At 41.1% G+C, this 25,724-nt stretch overlaps 1 protein-coding gene across 2 annotated transcripts; it reads left to right on the top strand.

Moving 5' to 3' along the window:
• The first annotated feature begins 10,320 nt into the window (after positions 1–10,320).
• MORF4L2 (mortality factor 4 like 2) lies at positions 10,321–22,920 on the top strand. 2 transcript variants are annotated; one of them, XM_082864772.1, is made up of 4 exons: positions 10,321–10,415; positions 13,157–13,245; positions 19,899–20,002; positions 21,364–22,920. In XM_082864772.1, exon 4 carries the CDS (start codon positions 21,388–21,390, stop codon positions 22,252–22,254), a length of 867 nt encoding a protein of 288 aa, XP_082720898.1. In that variant the 5' UTR covers positions 10,321–10,415; positions 13,157–13,245; positions 19,899–20,002; positions 21,364–21,387; the 3' UTR covers positions 22,255–22,920. The 2 variants fall into 2 exon arrangements, with proteins under 2 accessions (XP_082720898.1, XP_082720897.1); XM_082864771.1 differs by lacking the exon at positions 10,321–10,415 and adding an exon at positions 11,568–11,733.
• The last annotated feature ends 2,804 nt before the right edge of the window (positions 22,921–25,724 follow it).

Here is a 25,724-nt window from a genome sequence, read left to right as displayed (position 1 = left end):
AGATTTGGGTTCTCCAATAATGCCTTGTACATAGCTCTATATTTGTACTTGAGAGATTATATAGAGTTTTTTTTTCTGTTTCCCTCACACACAAATATGAGTTTTAAGTAAAGAATTAAAATGTATTTATCTTTCAATTCCTCATACCAAGCTCAGAGCATGAAATGAATTAGTTTTTGCTAGCTAATTTTTAAAGTAGTGAGCACTTAAAGTTTTAAAATTAAAAACATTTTTAAAATTTTTCAACCACTCAATTTCAGCATTAGTTCTCACCAACTATACTTACTTTGCAAGGGTTGTGTCATGAGGGACTATACTATCAAGGTAAAAAGCATCCTTGTAATCTTTTCCTTTTCAAAGCACTTAAGTGGCATGTCATCCTCAGAGCAAATCTTTTAGGTAAAATAACTATGTATTCTTGCAAGAGATGAGGAAATGAGGCTCAAAGATACCAAGTGACTTACCCAAGTCTCTCAACGAGTTAGTGACAAAGCCAAAACCCTATTTCTCAGTTTTCCTGTTTCTCAGTTTAATGTCTTATTTACCGGGCCAGGAATTTTTAAAGTCAGCTTCAAGGAGTCCTAGAACAGGTAACCACCTCCTCTCCTCCCCTCACATACACACTATTTGCACATTCAGTCAGAGTAACTCTACTTTCAGCTGATATACCTACTTCACCATAATACTTCATTTGGGGTGGGAGTTGGGGGGGGAAGCGAGAGTTTACTGCTGCTTTTATAATTTGGGGGAAAAAAACTGCATTATCTAAATACAAATATCAGAGGTAATCCATTTAACAGTCAATGGGGGTTACAACTGTATTATTTGGATACTAGTATAGAAAGACCTTGTGTTTTAAAAATAAGCCAAAATGAAGGGCAGTCATGACAAAGGAATCTAACATTTGGGCATCTTTCTGACTCTAAGCTCCTCCTCAAATTATCAACTTACAGAAGTCCTGAATTCTTATCAGCCTCTCTCCCCTTACACTTACTAACAATGCCTTGTTGACTGATCCGTCTTATCAGTTCTCAATTTAACACTAATCATTTAACACTAATCATTAACTACTTCAGGCAGTGAGAATCACTGTTATAAAGACAGCCTTGACTATCAGGAGGGCAAGAATGCTTGGGAACTTTGGTCACAGCAGCACATTTGCTATCTTGACTGCATTTACCACTATTCCCACACAGAGAAACAAACAATTGGCTCTTTTAGAAAACTAATCTCTCATGGGATTTCCCATAAGGCAACTGGGTCAATGGATCACAATGTCTTAGAATTCTAGATGCTGGCACAATAGAGCTGGAAGGGCCTTCCCAGATCATTTTGTCTTGTCTGCTCATCAGACAACATGGGGACACTGAGGGCCTGATAGGATAAATTCCAGGCCCTAAGTGTAACTCCCTTTTTTTTTTGTTTCAAATTAGTTGAAACTGTTAAGGGTAAGGATGGAATAGAAAGTGAGGGACCAAAGTGTGTCATAATTTATTAGTTTCAGAGACTCATTTCTGAGACTGCTCTGACAAGTTGACTACAGCAGATTCAAGGCCAAATGGAATCTGTAGCTGAGGGAAGTGTCCCTGTGATACCATTCAGTCCCCAACCTCTGCCATGTTAGTCTATTTGCTGATACCCACATTAGATGTCCGAAGTCCCCATAGAAAGAGGATAGCACAAATCTTGCCAACACTTAGGATGGTACAGGTGTAAAATGGTGATGCCAAGCTCCAAATTCTACAAACTCAGGGTATCCTTGTCCAGGGTTCTTTTGTGAATTTATTTGTGAAGCCCTTAGTCTTACACTTCTTTACCCTCTCCCTAATGGAAACATACCTATTATCGCCCATTTGATTAGCCTAAGCTTCAAGCTGTCCTTTAAGGAAGGAAATAATGTGACTTTTCACTAATACATCATTATCCTTCTTTGAAAAATACTCCATTGATTTTGGAGTTAACCTTTCCTGTCCCATCTCTTAGAATTTCAAATTTCAGGTGTATGAACCCTATTCATATAAGGCCACCTAACAGAGTAATGAGTCATGGAAATTAATCTCATTCATGTCTATCTGCTACTTATATATTCCTCTCTCTCTGATATCCTTGTGGATTCATTTTCAGGGTAAAGGATTCAAGGGAGAGAGAAAGGGTAAAAGCTAATGAATATATCTTCAAAACTTCACTGGCACTATGTTTGATGTTATCTCTCAACCAAGAGATAACCAGTTAGGACTGTATCTGCAAAACAGTATCCATTGCTTCCCTTTACTCTCCCTTGGGGTGGGGTCAGGGGCAGGAGTGCACTGCCTCTCTGACATCCCCATTTGTTATGTTCCTAACCACCTGGGAACCAAATCTAAGATGAAAAGGAACCATTCCCTGGCACTAACCTCTACCCAAGGGTGAAGGTGGGTGCTTTATGATGATCTTTGGAAGGTTTCCTGGAGCCACATTTTTGTTTCAGCTCACTTCAGGGGGAAGGCCAGGTCCTCAATTTTTATTGGGAAATCTAATTGCTTTTCCTGTGATTCCTTGAGCTCCTTCACTCTGTTTCACTCAAGGGGTGTACACTGGAGGTCCGTTTGCCTTACTAGGTACAACCTCATAAGGTTAAAGAATGGCTACTGCCTGACTGCCCTTCCAGACATTCTTCACCCTGCTACTTAGCCTCCTCCTGGAAGGGTGAAAACCTAGTGTGGATTGGCATCCATTCTTTGTGTCTCACTGAGTCCCCAGTTTCCCAGAGGACCAACGCCTGAGATTCAGCTCCTTTGCAGGCTCTTAGTGCCCTAAAAAATCTCCCAAATTGAGCCCAGGTAAGGCAAAGTTCTTCAGTCAGCAATTTGAAGGTAGCGACTGAGTGATCAGTATGAGAGGTTCACTCAACTGTGAACCCCATTAAGGTAGGAATAAGGCCTTTTTCATCTGTAGCTAAGAGCACAGTGTTTGAGACAACCGAGATGCGCAATAAATACCAGCCCAATGAACAACTGCACCTGTGAAAGTAAGTGCATTTGGCCCTACTGCTAAATCTCTCCAGTTGGAAGGACCAATGAGTAAGTTTTCTTGTGTTTTTGGATGAGGGAGTGGTGTAGGGGAGCAGGTAAGGAGGGAGTATGAGTCCACACGATAATTGGGAGGATAGGGTTCAGGGTAAGCTGAGGTTGGAGTTCTCTGGGTATTGTTAGTTTGAACTGGCTTTTTATTTGTTTTGTTTTCTTCAAAAGTCAGTGTTGGACTTCCCTGGTGGTCCAGTGTTAAGACTCCATGCTCCCAACGCAGGGGGCACAGGTTCAATCCCTGGTTGGGGAACTAAGACCCCGCATGCTGCATGGTGCAGCCTTAAAAAAAAAAAGTCAGTGTTGTCTAATGATTTCTTCATCCCATAATCAAAAGCAGAGAAAGTTTTTTAAACTTTGCCCATAGATGTGAGAACAATCTCTTCAGCTGGCTTTTATCTATGAATATTGCCTCATCCCCCTTGGATTCATTCATAAATTTTTGTGGAGCACCCCACAATATGCCAGGCACTGTACTAACTACGAGGGCAACACAGTGAAGAAGAAACATAGCCCCTGCCCTCAGAGGGCTTATATTCTGGTGGAGGAGACAAACTGTAGTAAGTTAGTGGAGAATAGTAAAAGGGAAAAAGTATTATGAAAATATGTAAGAGGGAGAATTGACCTGATTATGGTAGAAGCTGGGGGAAGAGGTGTCATGGAATGCTTCCCTGCGACAGAGACATGTAAGATATGACCTGAGGGGAAAGTGAGAGGGAGGGAAGCAGGAAGGACATAAAAGGAGGGAAAAGAGAACAAAGGGAGTTTTTAAAAGGTAAAAAATGAAACAGATTTGCATTTTGCCAAGAACATTCTGAGTCACAGTGTGGGAAACAAATTGTAGGGAGACAAGAGTAGGACATTACATGAAGATGGCGATGGAAAAAGGGGAATGTAGTGGGTCCAAGTGGAACTTAAAGCAAGGGCACTTCACCTGGTCCTGGAGGTCAAAGAAGGCCTCTGTGAAGAAGTGACATTTCAGGTGAGACTTGAAGGCTGGGTTAGGCATGGTGAGGAGCTGGAGGGGGTGAGGAGTTGAAGAGAATCTCCATCACAATAATCTTCTGCTTTAGCCAAAGCAGTCCTCCTTTTTGCTAATGCTTTGGTCTCAACCTGGAATGCCAAGTGCCTTTTCTTTCTAGTCAAATCATGTCTATCTTTCTAGGCCCTCTCAAATCCCACCTTTTCTGATCACATCCAAATATGGCTTCTCTTGCTTCTAAACTCCTATTCCATGTTTGTCACTTAGCGTTTAAAGATACACTATTTAGTGTTGTTATTTAACTTTACACATAGCCACAAACTCTGTAAGCTCCTTAAACTTATGAACTGTCTTCGATTACTTTGGCATCACCCAGGGTACCTAGGTCAGTGATGGGCACATAAGGTACTCACTGAATGAATGAATGAATGAATGAGGCACTAGAGCCCCTGCAGGCCTCCTTTAGTAATTCACTATTATCTGTGAAGCTGACAAGGAAAAGGTTTTCTTTCCCTACAAGATTTCTGCTACTTGCATCCAAAGACCTAAGATTTGAAATCAACAGCTCCTTCCCACTGGTCACTGCTTCTCACCCCCCTTCCAATCCCACCCCCTCTCCCACCACCATCTTCTATTGTTTCTTCTGTCTTCTGGTTGTCAGCCAGGATGAGAAAATGGTCTAGCTGTCCTCAGAGACTTACACCAGCCTGGACTGCTCTGCAGTGCCATGAAGGGCCAGGACTTTTGTTTACAGCTGGGACTATGGTGAGGCGGTGAGCACAGCTGACAGCCCCACGCTGGAGCAAACATCAATCTTCTTCTGTCCTCTCAGCCAAGTTTCACAGACCAGCTCTATTGAAAACTGGCTGCACCCGCCTGGGTCTCACTGACATCCCACCCACAACTCTGGCCTGGGAGCTGCTGGGTGAATCTTGGCTTTGTACCTTTTAGGCACTGCCCTTGCTCTCTTCTCTGGCCCCAGCCTCTAATCATGCTACCTCAACTTTAGGGCTTTGAAAGAACTTGTCCTCCTAGGTCCCCACACTCCAAACAGTGCCCCATCTCTCCAACCACATCTTCTGACTCCCACCAGTGTACCAAGACCCTCGTTTGCTCAGTCGAAATAAAAACACAACAACAACAACAAAGAACCAAACCACCCAGTTTTCAAAGTGTACTTTTATTGAGCCTGTCTTCCTAAGCTGAGCAGACAAGGTTCCAGGCCATTGGACACTCGCGTGCGTATATAATCTTTGCCTTCAGACAGCTTTCCCACTTGTTTTAAAACCTGCAAATCAGATGGGGGCCTATAGCCTTCAAAGCCTAGCCTTTGAGGTCCCAAGTGAGGGCCTCTTTGCCACATATTCTGCTCCCTGGTCTCCTCCTTCCCTAGCACCTTTGCCCTCTCCAGCACTCACCTGGGGTGAGAATGAAGCCCCTTCTCTTGCCCCCAGGTTCTCTTTGCCTGTGTTTCTCTGCCTACTGGCTAACAGTTTTCACCAATTAGCCGAGGCCTGTTTCCTGGTTTTCACCCTCTCCCCACTCCCAAAGGCCCAAGGGAGATGATTCACTTCTCTCACTTGCAGTAGCTCATTATAGCAACACTTCTTCAGGGATCCGGTAGAGAGGGACTGCAGACTGGAGGGGTCTCCCCTTCTAGGAGACCTTCTCAGGATTTCCAGCACAGAGGCTTTTTCAATCTAAAATACCCCCCTCCACATATTTTTACATGGTACCTTCCTACTAAATGTTATCACCCAAGCCCTTCGTTAATAGAAGAGAATCCCATGTGTGTTCTCCTTCCCAGGACTGATGAAGCACTTTTTCCTTTTTTTTTTTTTTTGTCTTTTTTTAACTGTTTTATTATGGAAACCTTCAAAAAACACAAAAAAGTAGGAAGACTAGTATAATGAACCCCCATGTGCCCATCATTAAACTTCGACAATTTAAAGACACAGCACTTTAAGTGCTACCGGTTTGTCCTCTTTAATACAACAGCTGAAATTTTCAAAAGGCATAGCTTTTATCATTCCCAGTAAAATGGGGACTTTGAGTGCAAGTTATAAGCACGAACATAGTTATCTCTGAAAAAGGGCTCAAGGCATCCTCTCGGAGGCAATGCTCAGATTGTAGGAGTCAGTATACACTGGGGGAAATCAGTCCTCATCTCTGTTGGTTGATGTGTACTGCGGATGAGTTGACATGATGATTCCAAGTGAGGTGTGTGGTTCACAAAGCTACACATTTTGGTGAATCGCATGCTAAACTACTGACTCAGGAAGGGGAAACCAAGGGATTGTGTGCAAGTCTGGCATCCCAAGGCCACTCAAGGACTACATTGATTAGATTCAGGTTCTCAGTCATTTGAAGTAACCTCTTTCTGCCACATGGATGGGTCAGTTGGAGCAGGGCAGGGGTTGATTACAGAAGAGGAGAGGAGCTAGAAGAGAACAAATACCCCTAAAAGGATAAAACTTTCCCATGACTAGTTCCATCGTTGGCCCTGTCTGTCATGGGCTAGCAAACTAGACTGATCCAGACTAATTTGCTGAACTGGTTTTATGAAATCCCTATAGAACAAGGCAGGTACAAATAGAAAATACATCATTATTAAAGAAATACCATTTTCCTTAGCCTTGAAATATTAGGTTTTTAAAAAACTTTTAAAGTAACCAAGCATTCTTTTAAAAATCATCCAATAAGCTAGTCAGAACCAAATGAAAAAATATCAAATTAACCTTAGAATGGAGCAATTTCATCTACTACCCAGAAACCATGGGAAGGCACTGGTGTCCCTCTCCACCCTCCAGAAGACACTGACCACTACCTTCCAGACCTAACCACGAGGTAAGACAAGCAAGGCCAGCAGATACTGTTGGGCAGGGCAGGTTGTACCCTGCACAAGGGTACCCAACTGAGAGGGAACAAGTGGAGGCTGAAATTCATTCTTCAACTGCCCTGGTGGAGCTCCAATATCCCTGAAAAAGAAAATATTTTTCTCATTGTTCCACTAGAGTGGACACTTCTCTGCAATTTGTCTGCCCCCAGGTGGCACATGTTTCTAATTAGCACAAAGTCATCATATGAGCAAATGGTGGCCTTGAAAATTAACTTAGAGATCTTAGAGCCATCAGGTGTTCTGTGAAGGCTGCGACCATAGCCTGTTTGGCCTTGGGCCTTGAAACCAAACATTGACCAAAGGTATATTTCCCTTCCAGTTGACACAGATTGTGAAGACACTGATTCAGCTGTAAAATCAAAGGGAAGAAGAGTAACTCACATTTTCTGAGGATCTAATAAGAGTCAGGAATCTGCTGAAGCTTCATCCTACTAGTAAGTGGAAGGGGCAGGAGAGTATTCACATTTGAGAGGGTTCCATGGCATAATGGGAAAAAACATGGGCTCTGAAGTCACAGAGAAGTCTGAATCTTTGGTCTGTTGTTTACTAGTTGGCAACTTGAGTAAATATTTAACTTCTCTGGGCTTCACTGAGGAGTCACTAAGACAATTGATGTGAAGAGCTGAGCATAGTGCTGCCTAGCACATAGGAGGCATTCAGTTCCTACGTCTTTTTCTGCTACTACCCTGACTCCAAATTTAATTCACATTATTCACACCCGTGGCCTTAGGACCTCACTCAGTAGAGCATAAGGACAGGTCTACCAGACAGAATATTGGAGGGAGAGTCAGGAGACGTGGGTCCCAATGCCAGATATATCCCCTGTTATATAGTATATTGGGTAAGTTACTCCCCTCTCCGGACCCCATCAATAAAACAGGAGAATATACCTAGCTCTGATGCTGAAAGGCAAGAGCAGAAGAAATTACTTTTCTTGGGCACCTGCCATGAAATATACACTAAGCTAGGCCCTTTTACATACCTTATATACACTAAATCAGCACTGTCCCATAAAACTTTCTGATGGTGGGAATGTTCTATATTTGTTGATATCTAATTTGGTACTAACACTAGCCATAAGTAGCTACTGAGCCCTTGAAATGCGGTTAGTGCAACTGAAGAACTAAATTTTTAATTTTACTTAAATTTAACTAATTCAAATTTAAATACCTATGTGTCTAGTGGTTACTGTATTGGATACTGCAGCTCTAAGATTATGAAGCAGGAATATTTGTTCCCATTTACTATATGTTGAAACTGAGGCTCAGAAAAATTAAAGAACTTGCTGAAAGTCACATAAAATAGTAGATAACTAAATCAGATTCAAAACAAGGAGTAGAAAGTTTAGCAGGGTAGTACTGTCAGATACACCAGGAATTACCTAGGCTCTACTACTTACAAGTTACATAACCAAAGAGAAATAATTATAGTCTCTAGAACTCACTTTCATCATCTATAAAATAAGGATAATTATCACCTAATTTATAGGCTTATTGTTGAGATTAATGGGTTAGAGCTGTATAGAGTGTCGCTTTCAACAACTGTCTTTCCTCACCATCCTTTTTCCTCCCCCACACATAGAAGAGGTTTAGACATAAACTAAAAAAGATAACTGTAGGGCAGAGAGCACTTGGGAAATATAAAAGCAAGAAAGGAAACACTTATGAGCTTTCATGTGATATTTTATTATAGAATGGAGATGAGGGAAGGTATGAAATCATCAAAATACTTCCATTTATTTGGTTTGCTTCCCTGCCCTCTTCTTGATGCTCTAGTCAACGTTAGCCAAGGCAGGGAACAAGGTGTCTGTGATGCATTTTGAGGCCCAGAAAGACAAGCTACTGTGGCTGAACAACATAGTACTGTCAAAGGCTTGGGCTCAAAGGACAGGTAAAGTTCAATTCTGGTTCCCAAACTTTTGTATGCACTGAGAAAATAAAAGGCACCTCTTCACAATAGTTTTTAATCTGTGAAACGGGACAGATAACACGCAGGGTGTCTCAATAAAACATATACAGCATTTATTATTTTGCTTTACATTCTGTAGTACCCTCTAGTGGAGTGTACAAAAATAAGCATTGTATTTCTGCCCTCCAAAGCAGTGCTTTTAACTTCAGTGTGCATTGGGATCACCATAACAGTTTGTTATAACAGATAGCCAAACGCTACCTACTCCTAGAATTTCTGATTAATTAGGTTGGAGATGAGAATCTAAAGTTCTGACAACTTCCCAAAAGGTGATAATGATGCTATTGGTGTGTCTGGGAAACACTTTGAGGACTTCTGCTCTAAATCCTGCCCTTTTCGGGTGTGTGCTTGTATGTGTGTGTTCATGAGCACACACATGCATGCATGCACACATGTGTAAGATCTATAACTGAAAGAGGTATAACTTTTGTTGTTTGATGTTCATTTATTAGTATGCATCTAATAAGGATTTTGTGAAGAATAAAAGAATATCCATGTGAATGATATGACACAGCATCTAAAATATAGAAAGCATGAAAAAAACTGAGGATCACAGAACATTAATCCCAGGTTCTCAGAACTAGTAAGTGTGGAATGGGGTTTAAAATTAGGCCTCTGGGCTTCCCTGGTGGCGCAGTGGTTGAGAGTCTGCCTGCCGATGCAGGGCACACGGGCTTGTGCCCCGGTCCGGGAGGATCCCACGTGCCGCGGAGTGGCTGGGCCAGTGAGCCATGGCCGCTGAGCCTGCGCGTCCGGAGCCTGTGCTCTGCAACAGGAGAGGCCACAACAGTGACAGGCCCGCGTACCGCAAAACAAATACAAAAACAAAAACAAAAAAATAAAATTAGGCCTCTGACTCCAAAAACATAATAGTTTAACAGGACCGCTACAGAAAATAGGGTGAAAACACACATATCTAATCGTAATTTCAAAAGTAAAAAGATCACTTTTCAATACCAGGGTCCAAGTCCAATAAAGAGAAACATCTTTACTGACAAAACAGCCATCTATATTTTCCTTTTGTTGGGGGGCAGCATTTGAAGAGAAGATCTTAACCCCACAGAAAGGGTTAGAATCTCATCAGCATTGGTGCCTGGGGTCATTTATCACTTCTGACTCCCCCCCCCCACCCGCAAAAGGCAAGTAGGAAAGAAGAGAGAGATGGGGGGAGGATTTTTTTAAGGAGGAAAGAAGGAAAGAAATGAGGTAAAACATTTGAATCAAGGGCCATAGTCCCCTGCCTTGTAGGGCTAGTAACAGAAGTTAATTTGATTTTTCCCTAGCAATGAAAGATATATACGATCTCTATAGATTGGAGAGTTCAACAAATCAGAAAAGGGGGGGATCCCATAATTCCAGGGACCAAACAGCCAATCCTTTGCTGGAATTTGGCGGCATCTAGTGGCAAACTCAAAAGGTATAAACCTCACCCAGAGAACTTTCTGGAAAATTAAGAGTGCGTACTTGCCTGAAGAGCACTCTGCGTGGAGATCAGGACAAAAAGGTAAGAGAACCTCAGCCCCCACAGAAATTCGGAGTCCCTAGTGGAGGGGAAGTCTGTCGTATATAGATATTCTCAGCAGAAAATTGTGCCAGGAGAAATGGAAGCAACTTGAAGAGGGGAGGGCGGAGGGAGCGGGGGTTGGGGGGGAAGGCTATTAGGGAACAGCAAAGAAGCTGCTTCTTGGAATTGCTAATATGAGAATGGGAGGGTTTGGCTCTTCACCGCTGGAGGGCTACGGTTTAGAACAGGATTTTCACGTGGAGAAAGACGTGGGAAGAAAGTGTATTTTTAGGGTCTAAAATTAAATCGATAGGGGACACCGAAATATTTCTAGCTAAGACCCTTTATCTCAGTTACGGTCGCCTTAACTTAATTACTTAATTTTCCTTTTCCTGAGAATAACATACACAAAAGTAGAAAACGATCCGTTGAGCGCGCGCACCTACGCGCGCACACACGCACATGCACCCGCTTCGGGACACACACCGGCCCCAACGCTAGGGGCGCACGCCTGCGCACACCAGCTACCTCCAGCGCCACGAGGCCTGGCGTTCACGCACACGCAAAGCCCAAGGCCACGTGGGCTCGCCTGCGCGCAGACGCCCTGACACTGCGCGCCCGCAGAGCCCCCCGCGCACCCCAACTCGCACACACATCAAAACCCCCACTCTACCTTATTTTTTTTTCCTCCAAGAGTTGTGCAACAGGTTCGGGGGCGTGGCCCCAGATTTGACCTAGCGCATCCCCACTCGCGGGAACCTTAGCTCATTTCCGCCCATCCTGTTTCCGCAGGCCACGTAGACACTTCCTTTCCCAGTGGAAAAAAAAAACCCATAATGCCTCCCTGCAGGAAAAAAAAACAAAAAAAAACCCTCTGGTCTGGGGAACTCTGGGTCGTGAAAGTAGGCCACGTGAACACCCTGCCCTATAGACTTATGACCCAACTCCTGTCGCGCTTTTGGAGGGCGGGCTAAGGACCTAAGAGAGCGAACGTCATTGGCCAGAGCCCACACTAAAGGAGGAAGGTGACTGGTTTGCTTCAAGCCTTACCCGTGAAGAAGCAGGCTGCTAGCACCCGCCTTTACTGCGGCGAAGTGTCATTGTTGACGTGGTGGGCTTCGTCCAATCATTTGGTTATAGAACATTCTAAAACTTAGACAAGACGATTGTGACTGGCTGGAGGGCATAAACCCGCCTCCAGGGTGACGTGTCTGCCTATGGATATCAGTTGCCAGAGAAACCTGGCTTTACTATGGCGGTTGGAGGGTCGGCAGTGATCACACGTCGGCTGCTGGAAAGAGCTGGATTCTCGTTTCAGGTTTCGGGGTGGGGGTGGGGAGAAAGGGTTGACGATTTCCTCTTATCGTCGCGTATATAGACAAGATTAACTAATGGCTTTACAATCTGGCAGAGCTAGATTCAAATTCCTACTCGCCAACGCCCAGCTTGGGCTGGCTGCTGTTCTTTCTGCGTCTCGGTTTCCATGTTTGTAAAGTGGTGATAATAATAGTATCTACCTCAGAGACGTGTGCCTCCGAGGCGTGTGCTGTATATTAGTGCGTGTAATATACGAAAGCGAGGTAATATAGTACGTATAATAACTTAATACGAAGCCTGGCTCCGGAAGATATTAGCTATTATTGTGGAGAGAAAAACCCGGGTAATAGAATGAGAAAAAACATAAAATTATGTAAAGTCGTTCATTACAGTGCTTTTCCTGCCCATCACCCCCTTCCCTAGTAGAAATTCGAGATATAAGAGAGACGTATCAGTCTTTACCGATGAAATAATTTATTTGGGAATTACCTCAAAATAGCGGGGATTGGAATTTTCCATATTGAAAAGTTTAAAAAAAAAAGCGGCTTGGGGGTGGGGAGAGATGGAGAATGAGAGCGAGCTGGAGGTGAACCGCATGCGAGGAGTAGGCCTTGTTTGGATCCTGATTCGGACACACCAACTATAAAAAAAAAAATGTTTAACACGCATCGGGAAATTTTGAAGACGGATTCGATATTTGATGTTTTTTAAGGAATTAATGACGATGTTTTAGACGTTGTAATGGTATTGTGGTTATGTTTTCAAATTGTCTTTAGCTTGTAGAGATAATAAACGAAAATATGCATTAAATAATAAAATGTCTCGGATTGGCTTCAAAATACGTTGATATCTAGGATTTGCTTCAAAATAAGATCAGCGGTAGGGGGAAGTGGGGAGGGGTATAGATGAAACAAAATTGGCCCTAAGTTAATCGTTTAAGCTGAGTGATGGCCATATGGGATTCCTTATATTATTCTGTCTACCTTGGTATATGTTTGAAAATTTCCATAATAAAATACAGAAAGTCAGCTCTTCAGTGAGCTTGAAAAAAACGGAGTGGGGGGGAGCAGTGGGTGGGGTTATAGATAAAACAAGATGGCCTTCAGTTGGTAATTGTTGAAGCTGGGTTATACATTCGCATAGGTTTATAATATTATTCCCCCTACATTTTTATCCATTTGAAATTATCCTTAATAAAAAGTACTTTAAAAAAGCAAAAACAAATTACTTTATCAAAAATCAGGGTAAATGTACAATAAGGTAAATTTGAAAATGTAACCACAAGAAAGGAAAAAAACACTTGTACATTATTTATCAGTTTTGGTGTCCTTTGTGTGTGATAAAATGTATTGATGGAAAAGAAAACGTTCATCTCATATCTTTTTATTTTATGTCCTTTCCTGTCCCCTTGTTTGACCTTCTAGGCTACCATCAGAAAAGCTAAGTTTGCTGAATAGTGAGGATCAGAAGATCTGATCCTGATTGCAGAACATCCCTAATTACAGAGTCTTGGGTAAGTGCCTCCCTTCTCCTGGCCTCAATTTGCAAACAAGATAATTCCACATAACCTTCCTAACTGTCCAGGAATATTTTGAGGATTAATAAGCGCCTGTCTAGGAAAGCACTCTACATTTATAAGAAGGGAAGGATGGAGCTAAGTCCATTTGTTCTTCCAATATAGAAAGTGCCTAAACAACAGAGGGCTGTATAATTTTACATTCCTTGATAAAAGATACTGTAATTGATCCCCTCTAGTTAGCTCCATACATCTTTTTTTTTTTTTTTTACTTTGTGGCATCCCATATGCAGCATAATTTAGTGGTTAAGAGCAAATACTGACTTCCTGAATATAAATCCTGGCTTTGCCACTTATTGTGTGATCCTGGGCAAGATACTTACTCGCTTTGGCTCTAAATTTCCTCATATGTAAAATAAAGATAATAACAGTTCCTACTTCATCGGATTGTTGAGGGAATTACATGTAAAATTACAGGACATTGTTTGGCACATATAAGTGTTTGATTTAATAATTATGACTCTTAGTCCTTCTTCATCCTGTTTTACACACACGTGCACATGTGCACACACATGTTAATAAAAGCAGTGGATACCTTTTTAGAGTTGTAAAAAATAATAATACTGTTGGTTTCTCTCCTGATTTTCCAGAAGCAGCAGTTACTACTAGAACTGAATTCTGAAATTATAACTTCTGACTTACCCTAACAATCTAGAAAGATATTGAGTATGTTGATCGTATTTATTTATAAGGGAATTTCCAGGAGCTATAATTTTAACTAGCAAATCATAACCATATTCAGTCTGCTAACAACTTTTATGTCATTCCTCTTTTGTCTCAGACTCAAAAAATATCTGTTAAACATAAAGGAAGTGTTCCAAGATCCAGAATTGATGTAAATGTAACTGACATGGTGTATATGCATTTAAAGGTTTATTCCAACAAACTGTTGGAGATATTGTTCACACTCACTTCTGACACATTCATACACAAAAATGTCAGCATTTGGAGTCTGTATTCCTGAATGGCCCATCACTTGCATGAGGAGATGAAGGAAGGTTTTTCAGTCTCTTGACAGCTTTATTTTCCCATGGAGTCACGATGTTTTCCTTTTTACTTTTTGTTCTTCTGAAAGCTAGGTTGCAGAGAAGGGCACTTTCCTGGTGGGAAAGATGCAACAGATGGGTAGGCACGGAACCCCTTTACGGGAGGCCATTTGGAGAATGATTAAAGGAAAGGGAGGGAGGTGTACTGTTAGGCCAGTAGCAGCTCAGAGAAGACAAGGGTCAATGTAGCCTGAAATGGAGAAAGCCTCAAGGAGGAAAAGGACCTTGACCAGGGCCTCTGAGGATGGGCAGAACCTAGAAGGGGGTAAGGAAACCAGTTCAAATGGAATGCCTACAAAGTATACGACATACAATGATAATTAACTGAAAAGTCTAGCTGTGTGTTAGAACCATGGATAAGAATACATCAGAAAATCATTATGAATTTTAAATATGTGTATTTTAATATAAATCTTTAGTCACATAATTGATCATGTGAATCAGTCTCCTTGTAACGTAAAAAGCTAAAATATTACGGAGTAGGCCCAGGTCTCCTTTTCTCATACCTCCAATTCTCTTACTCTCCCCAGAGTTAACCACTATTATCAGTTCTATTTCCTTCGAGATCTCTAATTATGTACCTGTTTAAAAAATGTATATGGATACATATAAAATATTGTTTTGTGTTTTCTTTTACATAAATATGGTGTCACATTATAGGTATTGTTTTGCAACTTATTTTTATTCAACAAATTGTCTTGGATGTCTTCACGTCCATTCATAGAGTTCTGATTCCATTCACAGTGGCATTCCTTTAACTAGCATTATAGTTCATGTAATGGATAAACCACGTTTTGTTTTGCCAAATCACTATTGATAGTCCTCTAGGTTGACTCCAGTGTTTTGCTGTTTCAAATTATACTGCATCAAACATCCTTGGAACCCATGTACAAGTGTTATTCCAGGGCAATATTTATGTCTTTAAACTATGATGATTAAACCAGTGTTGATACTGGTGTGAGAACAGACATCACTGTGACAGAACAGATGACCTAGAAACAGTGATACCTTTAAAAATTGAATAATCAAAAATCATTGGGAAGAGAGTACCTTAAAAGACCCGTAGAACTCTAGGAATTTAGAATGTTATAAATAAGCAATTCAAATCAGTGGGGAAAGGATAGGCTCTAATAATTAATACTAGGAAAAATTAGCTATATATTTGGAAGAAACTATAAAAATACTGAGAAATAATATAGGAAGTCATTTAGAATACTGATTTGGGAGCATTTTCCCCCCGGCATGACATTCCAAAGTTCACAAAGGAAAAGGTTGTTGACACATTTGTGTTTCTTATGCACACAGAGAGACCCACTTAGAAGAAAAATGACAGTTTGGAAAAAATATTTCCAACATACCAAAAAACCTTAGTATTTAATTATTAGAAGTCAATAAAAGAGGCAAAACAACCTAGTAGAAATGAGGATAAATATTTACATAAGAAAAAGATACATATGAATGTCTGAAGGTATGCTCAGTATCACACAAATGCAAATAAAAACCTTTTACTACATACTAGATTGGACCCCCCAATTTTTTTCCCAAAAAGATGTTTATCCAGTGTTGCTGAAGGTGTGGGTGAATGAACTTTAACGTTTTTGCTGGGAGTACAAATTAAAACAGCTCTTTACAAATTAATTTGCCTCTATGTCATCAAAGTTGTAAATAAGCAGATCCTTTGCGCAGTTCCACTGCTGAGAATGTCCTGAATAATTACCTAACATGCTGATATGTCTGTACACTGATGTCTGTTACACCATTTCTATAGTAATGAAGTATTGGAAACAGCCTAAATGTTCATTTATATGGGGCTGGTTAAATTACGTTATGTGGAGATTATAGAATGATGCAGATATTAAAAAGAATGAGCTAGGTATGTGTGGATATAGATGGCCGTGATAAAGTGAGAAAAGGTGGGGAGCAATATGTATCTCACATTTGTCAAGACAAATCAAGTAAATGCATGATACATATTCACAATATGAACAGACACATTTAGTTTTAAAGGTAGGTTTTTGTGTGAATGTGTACATAAAAAGATTTGAAAGCATACACACTCATTCTGGGATTGAGGTGGGGAGGGGAGGTGGTAAGGGGAGAATGCCCACATCTTTATATATTCTGTTATTTATAATTACGTAAAGGAACTATTAAATACTACCACAAAATTAATTACTCGGGCGGGAGGAATATAGATTTTCAGTTCACAATTTAAATAATTTCTGGGTGGATTAAGGAATTAAAATATAAACAAATCCATTAAAATGTCATCTTAATCTTTAAGCTTAATGGAAGGAAAAACCACATATTTCATCATACAAATCTTAATCTTATCAGACACTAAAGTAGGGGAAATATTTGCCCAATATGACAATTGATAAACAACTGTAAATGTTAAACTCGTTAAGAACCAACTCAAAATGAATGGGAAGAGGACAAAATATAACTGGCCAGGGAACACATTTTTTAAATGTCAAAACCACTAATAAGAAATACAAGCTGAGTAGATACACCCATTTTCCTTGTCAGATTTACAGTGCTGGATAGCCGGTGCCAACCGGAGTTGTGAGGTTGAAAATTGGTACAACTTGTGGGGAAAGTAATTTGGCAACATATTACCTCTTAACCTACTAAATCTGCATCTGGGAATCTTAAAGGAATAATGAGGGCAAAAGATATTTTACTTACAGGATAGATTGAGGGGGAGGGTCACTTTCCAGAAAGGGGGTGGTTAAGTAAATTAAAGTATGCCCATTTGGTGGATCTCCTACAGCTCTCAAGATGTATGTATATTATAACCTTACTAACATGGGGAAATGATCCATTGTAATACCAAGTTTTTTTAAGTAAAAATCTGATTTAATACCAGGATGAGGTTACCTCGGAGTATTTACACAGAAATTGAAGATAGAAAACTAAGGCAAACATACGGATGTGTTTTCTCAATATCTGGCATACCCTAGAGCTGACCTGTAGGGAACAAGTGGAAAAATATTTGATGACTGTCGTCCCTAATTTGTGCTTCCATTTTCCCCATGTGTTGAATCACCTCCTCACTGATTCACTAATATATACCATACCCACCAGGGACCTAAGTGCTACTGCAAAAAGCACAAGATACATATTACACAAGACCTATGGCAAGTGGAGGTTAATGATGTAGTTCCATAAGCAAAACTAACACATGAAACATTTAAATACTAAGCTGTGGAGTACTAACGGCTTCATATGATGCTGGCGATGGGAGTGAAAGGTGGGCTAGAGTAGTTAGGAAATTTAAAGAGGAAATGGGACTTTCGTGATATTTAGGTGAGGGAGATGAAGGGAGGAAGCATGACTGGAGTTAAGAGTGGGTATACAAAGCCAGTAAACGATGTTAATAAAGTCAAAAACTGGCAGATTTGAAGTTTAAAACAGCTCAAAGCAATGTATAGTGCTAACGTTTTTAATGAATATGCACCGCACGTCTGCCACCAAGCCATGGAATAATGTAAGCTAGGAAGGGAGGTACAAAGTACAGTGACCTAATGAAACTCCATAAATTTGTATTACAAGTAGGAGCCAGACATCAAAAGGATGGGTCTTCCCTCCGTTTGATATTTGGCTTCCTACTCCAGGTAGTAATAGTTGCTTGATCTGTAGGATACTCAGATGAAAATAAAGGTACTGAGACAATTCTCAGAAAGGCTGCTTTCCTGGCTTTATTAAGTCTGGGCAAAAATCTTGACTTGTGTGGGTATTTTTCTGTACCATGTCAGGTATTTCGTTCAACTTGGGACTTTATATGAAAAATAGAATTTGTAGAGAAAGATGAAACTCACCCACTTAATGAGAGCCAGGTAGAATTCCTTGTTGTAATTTTCTTGTGCATAAATATATGTAATCAATGCCAAGGATATACAGTAGGTTCAGGGATCATTCTCAAGTTCCTCACTAAGGAATTGCTGATGACCAGTGTGACTTCCAAAAGAGTTCCTATGCAGCCTGGCTCTACTTCTGTGTGTTTTACAGTCTGGCTGGCACTGGGTCATCCTGCTTTCTTTAGTTGCTATTTTAACTATACCCTTGTTTTGTGGAAGGTCTGCCCATTATTAGCCCCCAGGTAGGTTTTCTGGATTTCACCTATATAACTTAACTAAATTCTCTGATATCCTCACATACTGCGTCCCATCTGTCCCAGTCACAATTTTTTTTTTTAGAAACACTTTGTAAGCTTGGTAGCTTACAATATAATGCCATGAAACACCAGCCACTCTCTGATCCTTCACAGGATGTGTCTATATATCCCTCTCAGCCAGAAAGTTTCTGATTCCCAGAGGGTCAGTGTCTGTATTCACAGATCTTGATGCTCTCTGAGGAGCACCTTTGCTCTGATTTCTGCTGAGAGCTTTGTGTTCTGTCAGAGGATATCATTTGCTTAGTGATAGAACCCAGGCCTCTCTGCCAATAACTGGCTTCCCTGATTCACAGCTCTAGTTTTCTGGCATTTCTCACCTCATTGCCTCTTCAGGGATTCCCTGACACCAGCCCACATAATCTTAGGGGCTAGCACTTGGCAAAAGGGCTTTTTTTCTGTGGGTTAAAATTGTTACCAGAGAAACCTGGTTTAAGGCTTGCCCACCATCATATCTCGTTCTTTCCCCGAGGTTACCCTGGCTTTAATGGTGTGTTTATTCATCTAGTTACTTTCCTGTGTATTTTTTAAATATTTATTTGTTTATTTGGCTGCACTGGGTCTTAGTTGCAGCGTGCGGGATCTTTTTAGTTGCGGCATGCAGGCTCTTAGTTGTGGCATGTGGGATCTAGTTCACTGACCAGGGATCGAACCCGGGCCCCATGCATTGCAAGCGCGGAGTCTTAACCACTGGAGCACCAGGGAATTCCCAACTTTCCTATGTATTTTTATACACATCAGTTTAAAACATAGAAATTGGACCTCACTGTTCATAAAAACTGTCTAAAATATTATTTCTCCACTTGTGCTATCTCTGGGATCTTCTTGTACACATTATTATGCAACTTGCCTATTTACCTAATAGTGTATAATTGAACATCTTTCCATGTCAGTACATGGATCTCTGCTTAATTCATTTGAATGTTCTTCCATGGTGTGCATACATAATAATTTCTATTACCATTTCCCTGTTGAAGAATATTTGTTTCCAGTTCTTTAGTATTACAAACACCACTGCAGTGAACATCCTTGTATCCATGTTCACATATGCAGGTACTCCTGCAAGGTACTGTGCTAGCTTTTCAGCCACATCATATTTATGAAATTCTTAACAAGAACCTGTGAAGGCTAGGGGTAATTTGCTACATTCCATAGATGAAAAATCAGGCTAAGAGAGCTTACATATCTTTCCCAGAGCCTCACAACCCATAAATGGCAGAGCCTTACTGAAGTAGAAGTATGTCTAACAGCAGAACTCATGTATTTTCTTTGATATCACAATTGTAAACCACATGTTTTTAAATTAGATTTTTTTCCCCAGTATTTCAGAAAAGTTTATCTTCATTGCTGATGTCTGCTTTCCTTTCTAGGTTGTGTCTCCCACCTCATCTCTCCAGACATCCCAGAAGATCTGTAAGATTCCATCTGGGAAAACACTAGGAGTTTTTGGAAGGGAAAGAAGGAAGAGGATTACGTAAGTCAAAGGACTTGTTTAATCTGTCATACCATAAGAATCACAGAACACTGTTTTTTCATCTTTATCTCACTAACCCTCTCTGCTGCATTTTACAGTGTAGATTATCTCTTTTCCTTCTTGAAACTCTCAACTACTTTGGCTTCCAAAATAACATTCTTCTAATTCTCATATGGCTGCTCTGACCTTTTTGTTTTATTTGTTCTCTCTCTCTCTCTCTCTCTCTCCTCACCCCTTAAATACCATTGTTTCTTAGGTTTTTCCAGAATTCTGTACTTGGTTCAGTTTTTCTTCTACTACCAGCTATATGATGATTACTCTCAAATCTCCATTTCTGGTTTTGACCTCTCACCTAAGCTTTAAAGTCATTTGTTTAACTCCATACCTCACACTTACTACATCTAGTACTGAACTTCTTTCCTCTCTAATCCATTTCCTCCTCCTCTAGATGCAGTCTCATTTGGTGATAATACTATGACCTAATCACCCATTCTCAAAACCCTGGCAGTCATCACTGACTTTATCCCTCACCAATTTATTATCTCCTCCAACAAGCTATTGGTGAAAGTGGTGTTCGGTAGCATTTCTTGTTTGCTCCGAAAATATTCTGTGCCTATAACTATCACTTTAGTAACCTTGTTGTTTTATAATTGTCACTTTAGATATTCGAATCCCTAGCGCCTAGCATAGTACATGTCCAGAAGCAGATAAGCAGTAATGTATGATGACTAACTGAATGGATGAATTACCCTATTTCCTATTATTTTATTGCTGATTCCAAAGTAACCATTAAAAATTAGTGCTTTTATTAATTCATTAATTACTCAGGCTTAAAACTGTGGAGGCAGCTTTGACTCCTCCCTCTCCTTCATTTACCAAGTTCTATATTCAGTTTCTCTTGACTCTGTCATCGGCTTAGTTCAGGCCTACTGGACTTACAGAAAAACCTTTGCTGTTACTCATTTTGCCTCCAGCCACCTAAGTTAATCTTTCTTGTTTCTTTCATCTTGTCATTTTCCTGTTCAGAAGTCTTGAGTTTCAGTTCCACTGCCTTTTGTAGTTTAATTCATTCTTTTGCTAAAATTATATTCCTGTCTTTTGAGTGGCATTGAAAAGCTAATTTATGGGCAGGTCTGATGAGTGATTGGGTGGGCTGAGAGTAGTGGGTGGGTGGTAGTGAGGATCAAAGAGAGAGAAGAGGTAGTAAGTCACTTACAGTTAATTCGTTGGCCCTGAAATAGGATTTGAAATCCAAATTCCAAGAGAGTAGCGTGTGTTGTGCTTTGATAGGTTTTTAGGAAGTACGGTGTGTTAAAGGTCACCATAGAAAACAACCAAGTAAAATACTTTATATATTACAGTGGTTGGAATAAAAACAGGGTTGAATGAGTTCCAGAAAGCAGGGTTCTCAAACTCGTGGACAACAATCTGCAGACGAAGACAACTTCAAAAAACCAACTAGAAGCAACATGCAGAGAAGTAAGATGAGAGGGGCCTCCTCGGGAAAGAAGACAGCTGGTCCCCAGCAGAAGAATCTGGAAGCGGCACTCCCAGGCAGATGGGGGGGTCGCTCTGCAGAGAACCCCCCTTCAGGGTCCGTGAGGAAGACAAGAAAGAACAAACAGAAGACCCCTGGGAACGGAGATGGTGGCAGCACCAGCGAAGCACCTCAGCCACCTCGGAAGAAAAGGGCCCGGGCAGACCCCACTGTTGAAAGTGAGGAGGCATTTAAGAATAGAATGGAAGTTAAAGTGAAGATTCCAGAAGAATTAAAACCATGGCTTGTTGAGGACTGGGACTTAGTTACCAGGCAGAAGCAGCTGTTTCAACTCCCTGCTAAGAAAAATGTAGATGCCATTCTGGAAGAGTATGCTAATTGCAAGAAATCGCAGGGAAATGTTGATAATAAGGAGTATGCAGTTAATGAAGTTGTGGCAGGAATAAAAGAGTATTTCAATGTGATGTTGGGCACTCAGCTGCTCTACAAATTTGAGAGGCCCCAGTATGCCGAAATCCTCTTGGCTCACCCTGATGCACCGATGTCCCAGGTTTATGGGGCGCCACACCTACTGAGATTATTTGTAAGAATTGGAGCGATGTTGGCATACACGCCCCTTGATGAGAAGAGCCTTGCATTATTGTTGGGCTATTTGCATGATTTCCTAAAATATCTGGCAAAGAATGCTGCGTCTCTCTTTACTGCCAGTGATTATAAAGTGGCTTCTGCTGAGTACCACCGCAAAGCCCTGTGAGGGTCTACTGACCACTCACTGTTATGTCTGGTATCTGTAAACACTCTTTTTGTTCTTAGTCTTTTTCTTGTATAATTGATGTTCTTTAAAATTGTTAATGTATAACAGGGCTTATGTTTCAGTTTGTTTTCTGTTTTGTTCTAAACAGAAAATAAAAGGAGTGCAAGCTCCTTTTCTCATTTCAAAGTTGCTACCAGTGTACGCAGTAATTAGACAAAGAAGAAACATTCAGTAGAACATTTTATTGCCTAGTTGACAACATTGCTTGAATGCTGGTGGTTCTATCCCTTTGACACTACACAGTTTTCTAATATGTGTTAATGCTACGTGAAAAAAATGCCCTGATTCCTAGTGCCAAAGGTTCAACTTAATGTATATACCCGAAAACCCATGCATTTGTGCTCTTTTTTTTATGGTGCTTGAAGTAAAACAGCCCATCCTCTGCAAGTCCATCTATGTTGTTCCTTAGGCATTCTATCTTTGCTCAAATTGTTGAAGGATGGTGGTTTGTTTCATGGTTTTTGTATTTGAGTCTAATGCACGTTCTAACATGATAGAGGCAATGCATTATTGTGTAGCCACGGTTTTCTGGAGAAGTTGATATTTTAGGAATTGTATTTCAGATCTTAAATAAAATTTGTTTCTAAATTTCAAAGCAAGAAATTTGCAGTGTGCCTTTAATGTTACTGAGGCTGAGAAGTCAGCAGGCTCAGGAAAGATCTAGGTGGTATTAAAGGAGAGAGTTCTGACCCCTAGTGAAAGAATTCCTTTTATTGGGTGGGGCAGCCAGGTGTGTACCCCGCCCGGCCAGTCTCCCTCATCTGCCCTCTGTGGCTTCTCAGGGTGGGATTGCTTCCTAGTGCTGCTTGTAAGAGCCACTTTTGCTCCCATGCTGCTTGCCTCTGTGAGTTGGGCTGCTATAATAGGATATTTAATGGGTACTATAACAGCCCCTTATACTTATGCAGACCTTTGCTCTTTCCCACCAGGGGGAGCATGGGCAGCCACCTTCAGTATTGTATCAGAAATGCTTGTAGATTTGGGGCCAAGGATGGCAGCTTTCCAAGCTCCAGCATTGATGCCATGTTCCCTATGCTTTTATAATCCCTTGGACATAAAGATTGAGAATCCTAGAGTAGGGTATCTGTGGAGAAGAACGATGGTGTTGGACGCCTATGATTATAAATCCATCTTATATGAAAATTCCCTAGTCAAACCAAGTTTTGCTTCATGACAGTGTTTTTTTACTTCTTTAGTGAAAAAATATTCCATGGTTACTGCAGAAATTTTGGAAAATACACTAAGAACAAATATGAGCATAAGAATCACATAAAATGCCACTGGATCTGTCAGGGTCCCCGCAGGAAATAAATGAGACCCAAAATGGATGATTTGAGGAGTTTAGTAGAGAATTTTTTCCCAAGTTGTCAGCAGAGGGGTCACCCACAGACTGGGTGACTTAAACAACAAAAATTTATTTTCTCATAGTTTCAGAGGCCAGAAGTCTTAAGATCAGGGTGTTGGCAGGGTTGGTTTCTTCTGAGGCCTCTCTCCTTGACTTGTAGATGGCTGCCTCCTCCCTGTGACTTCACAGGGTCTTTTCCTCTGTACTTACCTGTGTCCTCCTAATCTCTTCTTATAAGACCAGTCATATTGGATTAGGGCCCACCCTAATGATCTCATTTTAACTTAGTTACCTCTATAAAGACTCTATCTCCAGATACAGTCACATTCTGAGGTACTGGGGGGAAGTGGGTAGGACTTTAACGTGAATTTAGAGGTGACTCAATTCAGCCTGTAACAGGGTGTTACTACATCTAGACAAGGAAGAGTAGGAGAGTAGAGAACAGGGTGAGGGAGGGAGCAGGAGGAGGGAGTGTGGGAGACTGTGGAGTAGGAGCTGGGGAGGAGTGGGAGCAGGGGTGAGAGAAGGAGCAGGGTGAGGGGAGAAAATAGGAGCAGTGGGAGGGGGGAGGGGAGGGGGAATTACTAGAATGGTAGACAGCTGTGTGGAAAGGGCCACCTGATAGCAGCTGGAATCTTCAGGGTGCAGTTAGCTCATAGAAACCTCAAAGACGGCAGAATCCAGGAAGAGGGGCTGGGGTGGTATACCTGACCTCACGCTTCCCTGCTTTTTATCTCCTGCTGGTTATTTCCCTTTGGCCATATTGGAAACCAAAGGGCAAAGAAGACCTATGATATATCTATATTGGTAAGCTTGGGGGACACAGCAGGGAGGAAAAGTAGATTGGTGGGGGTAGAGCAAATGAGATTTCTAGCACACACATACCTGAAATAACCATTGTTCACACTTTGCCGTATATTCTTAGAATTATTATGTCCTCTTTGGGACCTAGGGCCTTGGCCAACTAGCGGGATTCTTAACAAGGCCATTTATCCATTGAACTGGAGGCCTAGTAAACAAATGGATGTTAGCTCACATGCTTGAACATGTTAGAAATATCACATTTTAAAACATCACATTTCTAAAAATCACATTGCCTCTAAATGAACATAAATATGACCCTGAGATCCAACCGTAGCATGTTGGTGGGATAGCCACTTCAGTTATTATTGAGGATCCCCCATCTTTATTACTTATACAAACATTTTATGGTCGCATCAAAGCCTGAAGAGGTTCCCACTGACATCAGATGTCTGTCCACACTGGTTAGGAATGAGGTGCTCCTTTACTGAATTGGCCTGGTATCTTCAGATCCCTTGTCCCTGCTGCTTCCGTCAACCCTCTGGGTAGGGGGATCTTTAGTAAGGGGGATCTTTAGTAAGGGGGATCTTTAGTAAGACTTTCCGTCAACCCTCTGGGTAGGGGGATCTTTAGTAAGGGGGATCTTTAGTAAGGGGGATCTTTAGTAAGACTTTCCGTCAACCCTCTGGGTAGGGGGATCTTTAGTAAAGGGGGATCCCTTTAGGGGGATCTCAGCTTCTCTGAGCCCACCACAGAGTCTTCCTTGGGGCCTAATATGGAAAAACATGTCTCTGCTACTGGAAGGACCCATAAACCCTGACCTCTTTTCTCTTGCTGCCTTCAAATGCCCTCCATTCCCATCTAGGGAAACCATGCTTGATTTTGTCAAGGCATATAGTCCTTTTCAAAATATAAAAGGCACTGGCTTCAAGCAGCTTTCACCTCCAGCTCTGCTATAAACCTCCCTCTCATGGATCTCTGCGGAAAATGGGAGGAGAGAAAAAACATAAGAACACAATACACAAGTTAATATCTCAATGACTAATAATTCAGTATTTTCCAGTTAGGTTCATAGGTAGTTTCTTTTTATTTTAGCTGATTTCTTCTTGTGTCATTTTTTTAAAGCAACACCTTAGGAATATTCAGGAGAGGCCTAAAGTGCTTTATTAGGACCTAAACCAGGCTATCCTACTGATTTAAAAAAAGGCAATTATAATAAGTATATCCAAATTATTACCCAAATCTCTGTTGATTTAGCAAGTTT

The sequence above is a fragment of the Leucopleurus acutus genome (assembly GCF_964270905.1).
Source record: "Leucopleurus acutus genome assembly, chromosome: X".
NCBI classification, from domain to species: domain Eukaryota; kingdom Metazoa; phylum Chordata; class Mammalia; order Artiodactyla; family Delphinidae; genus Leucopleurus; species Leucopleurus acutus.
Note: the sequence above shows the minus strand (reverse complement) of the source record. Positions and strands in the feature narration are given on the sequence as shown.

Coding starts and splice junctions, on each gene's coding strand:
- MORF4L2 (XM_082864772.1), top strand. CDS start 21,388: ATGAGTTCCAGAAAGCAGGGTTCTCAAACTCGTGGACAACAATCTGCA.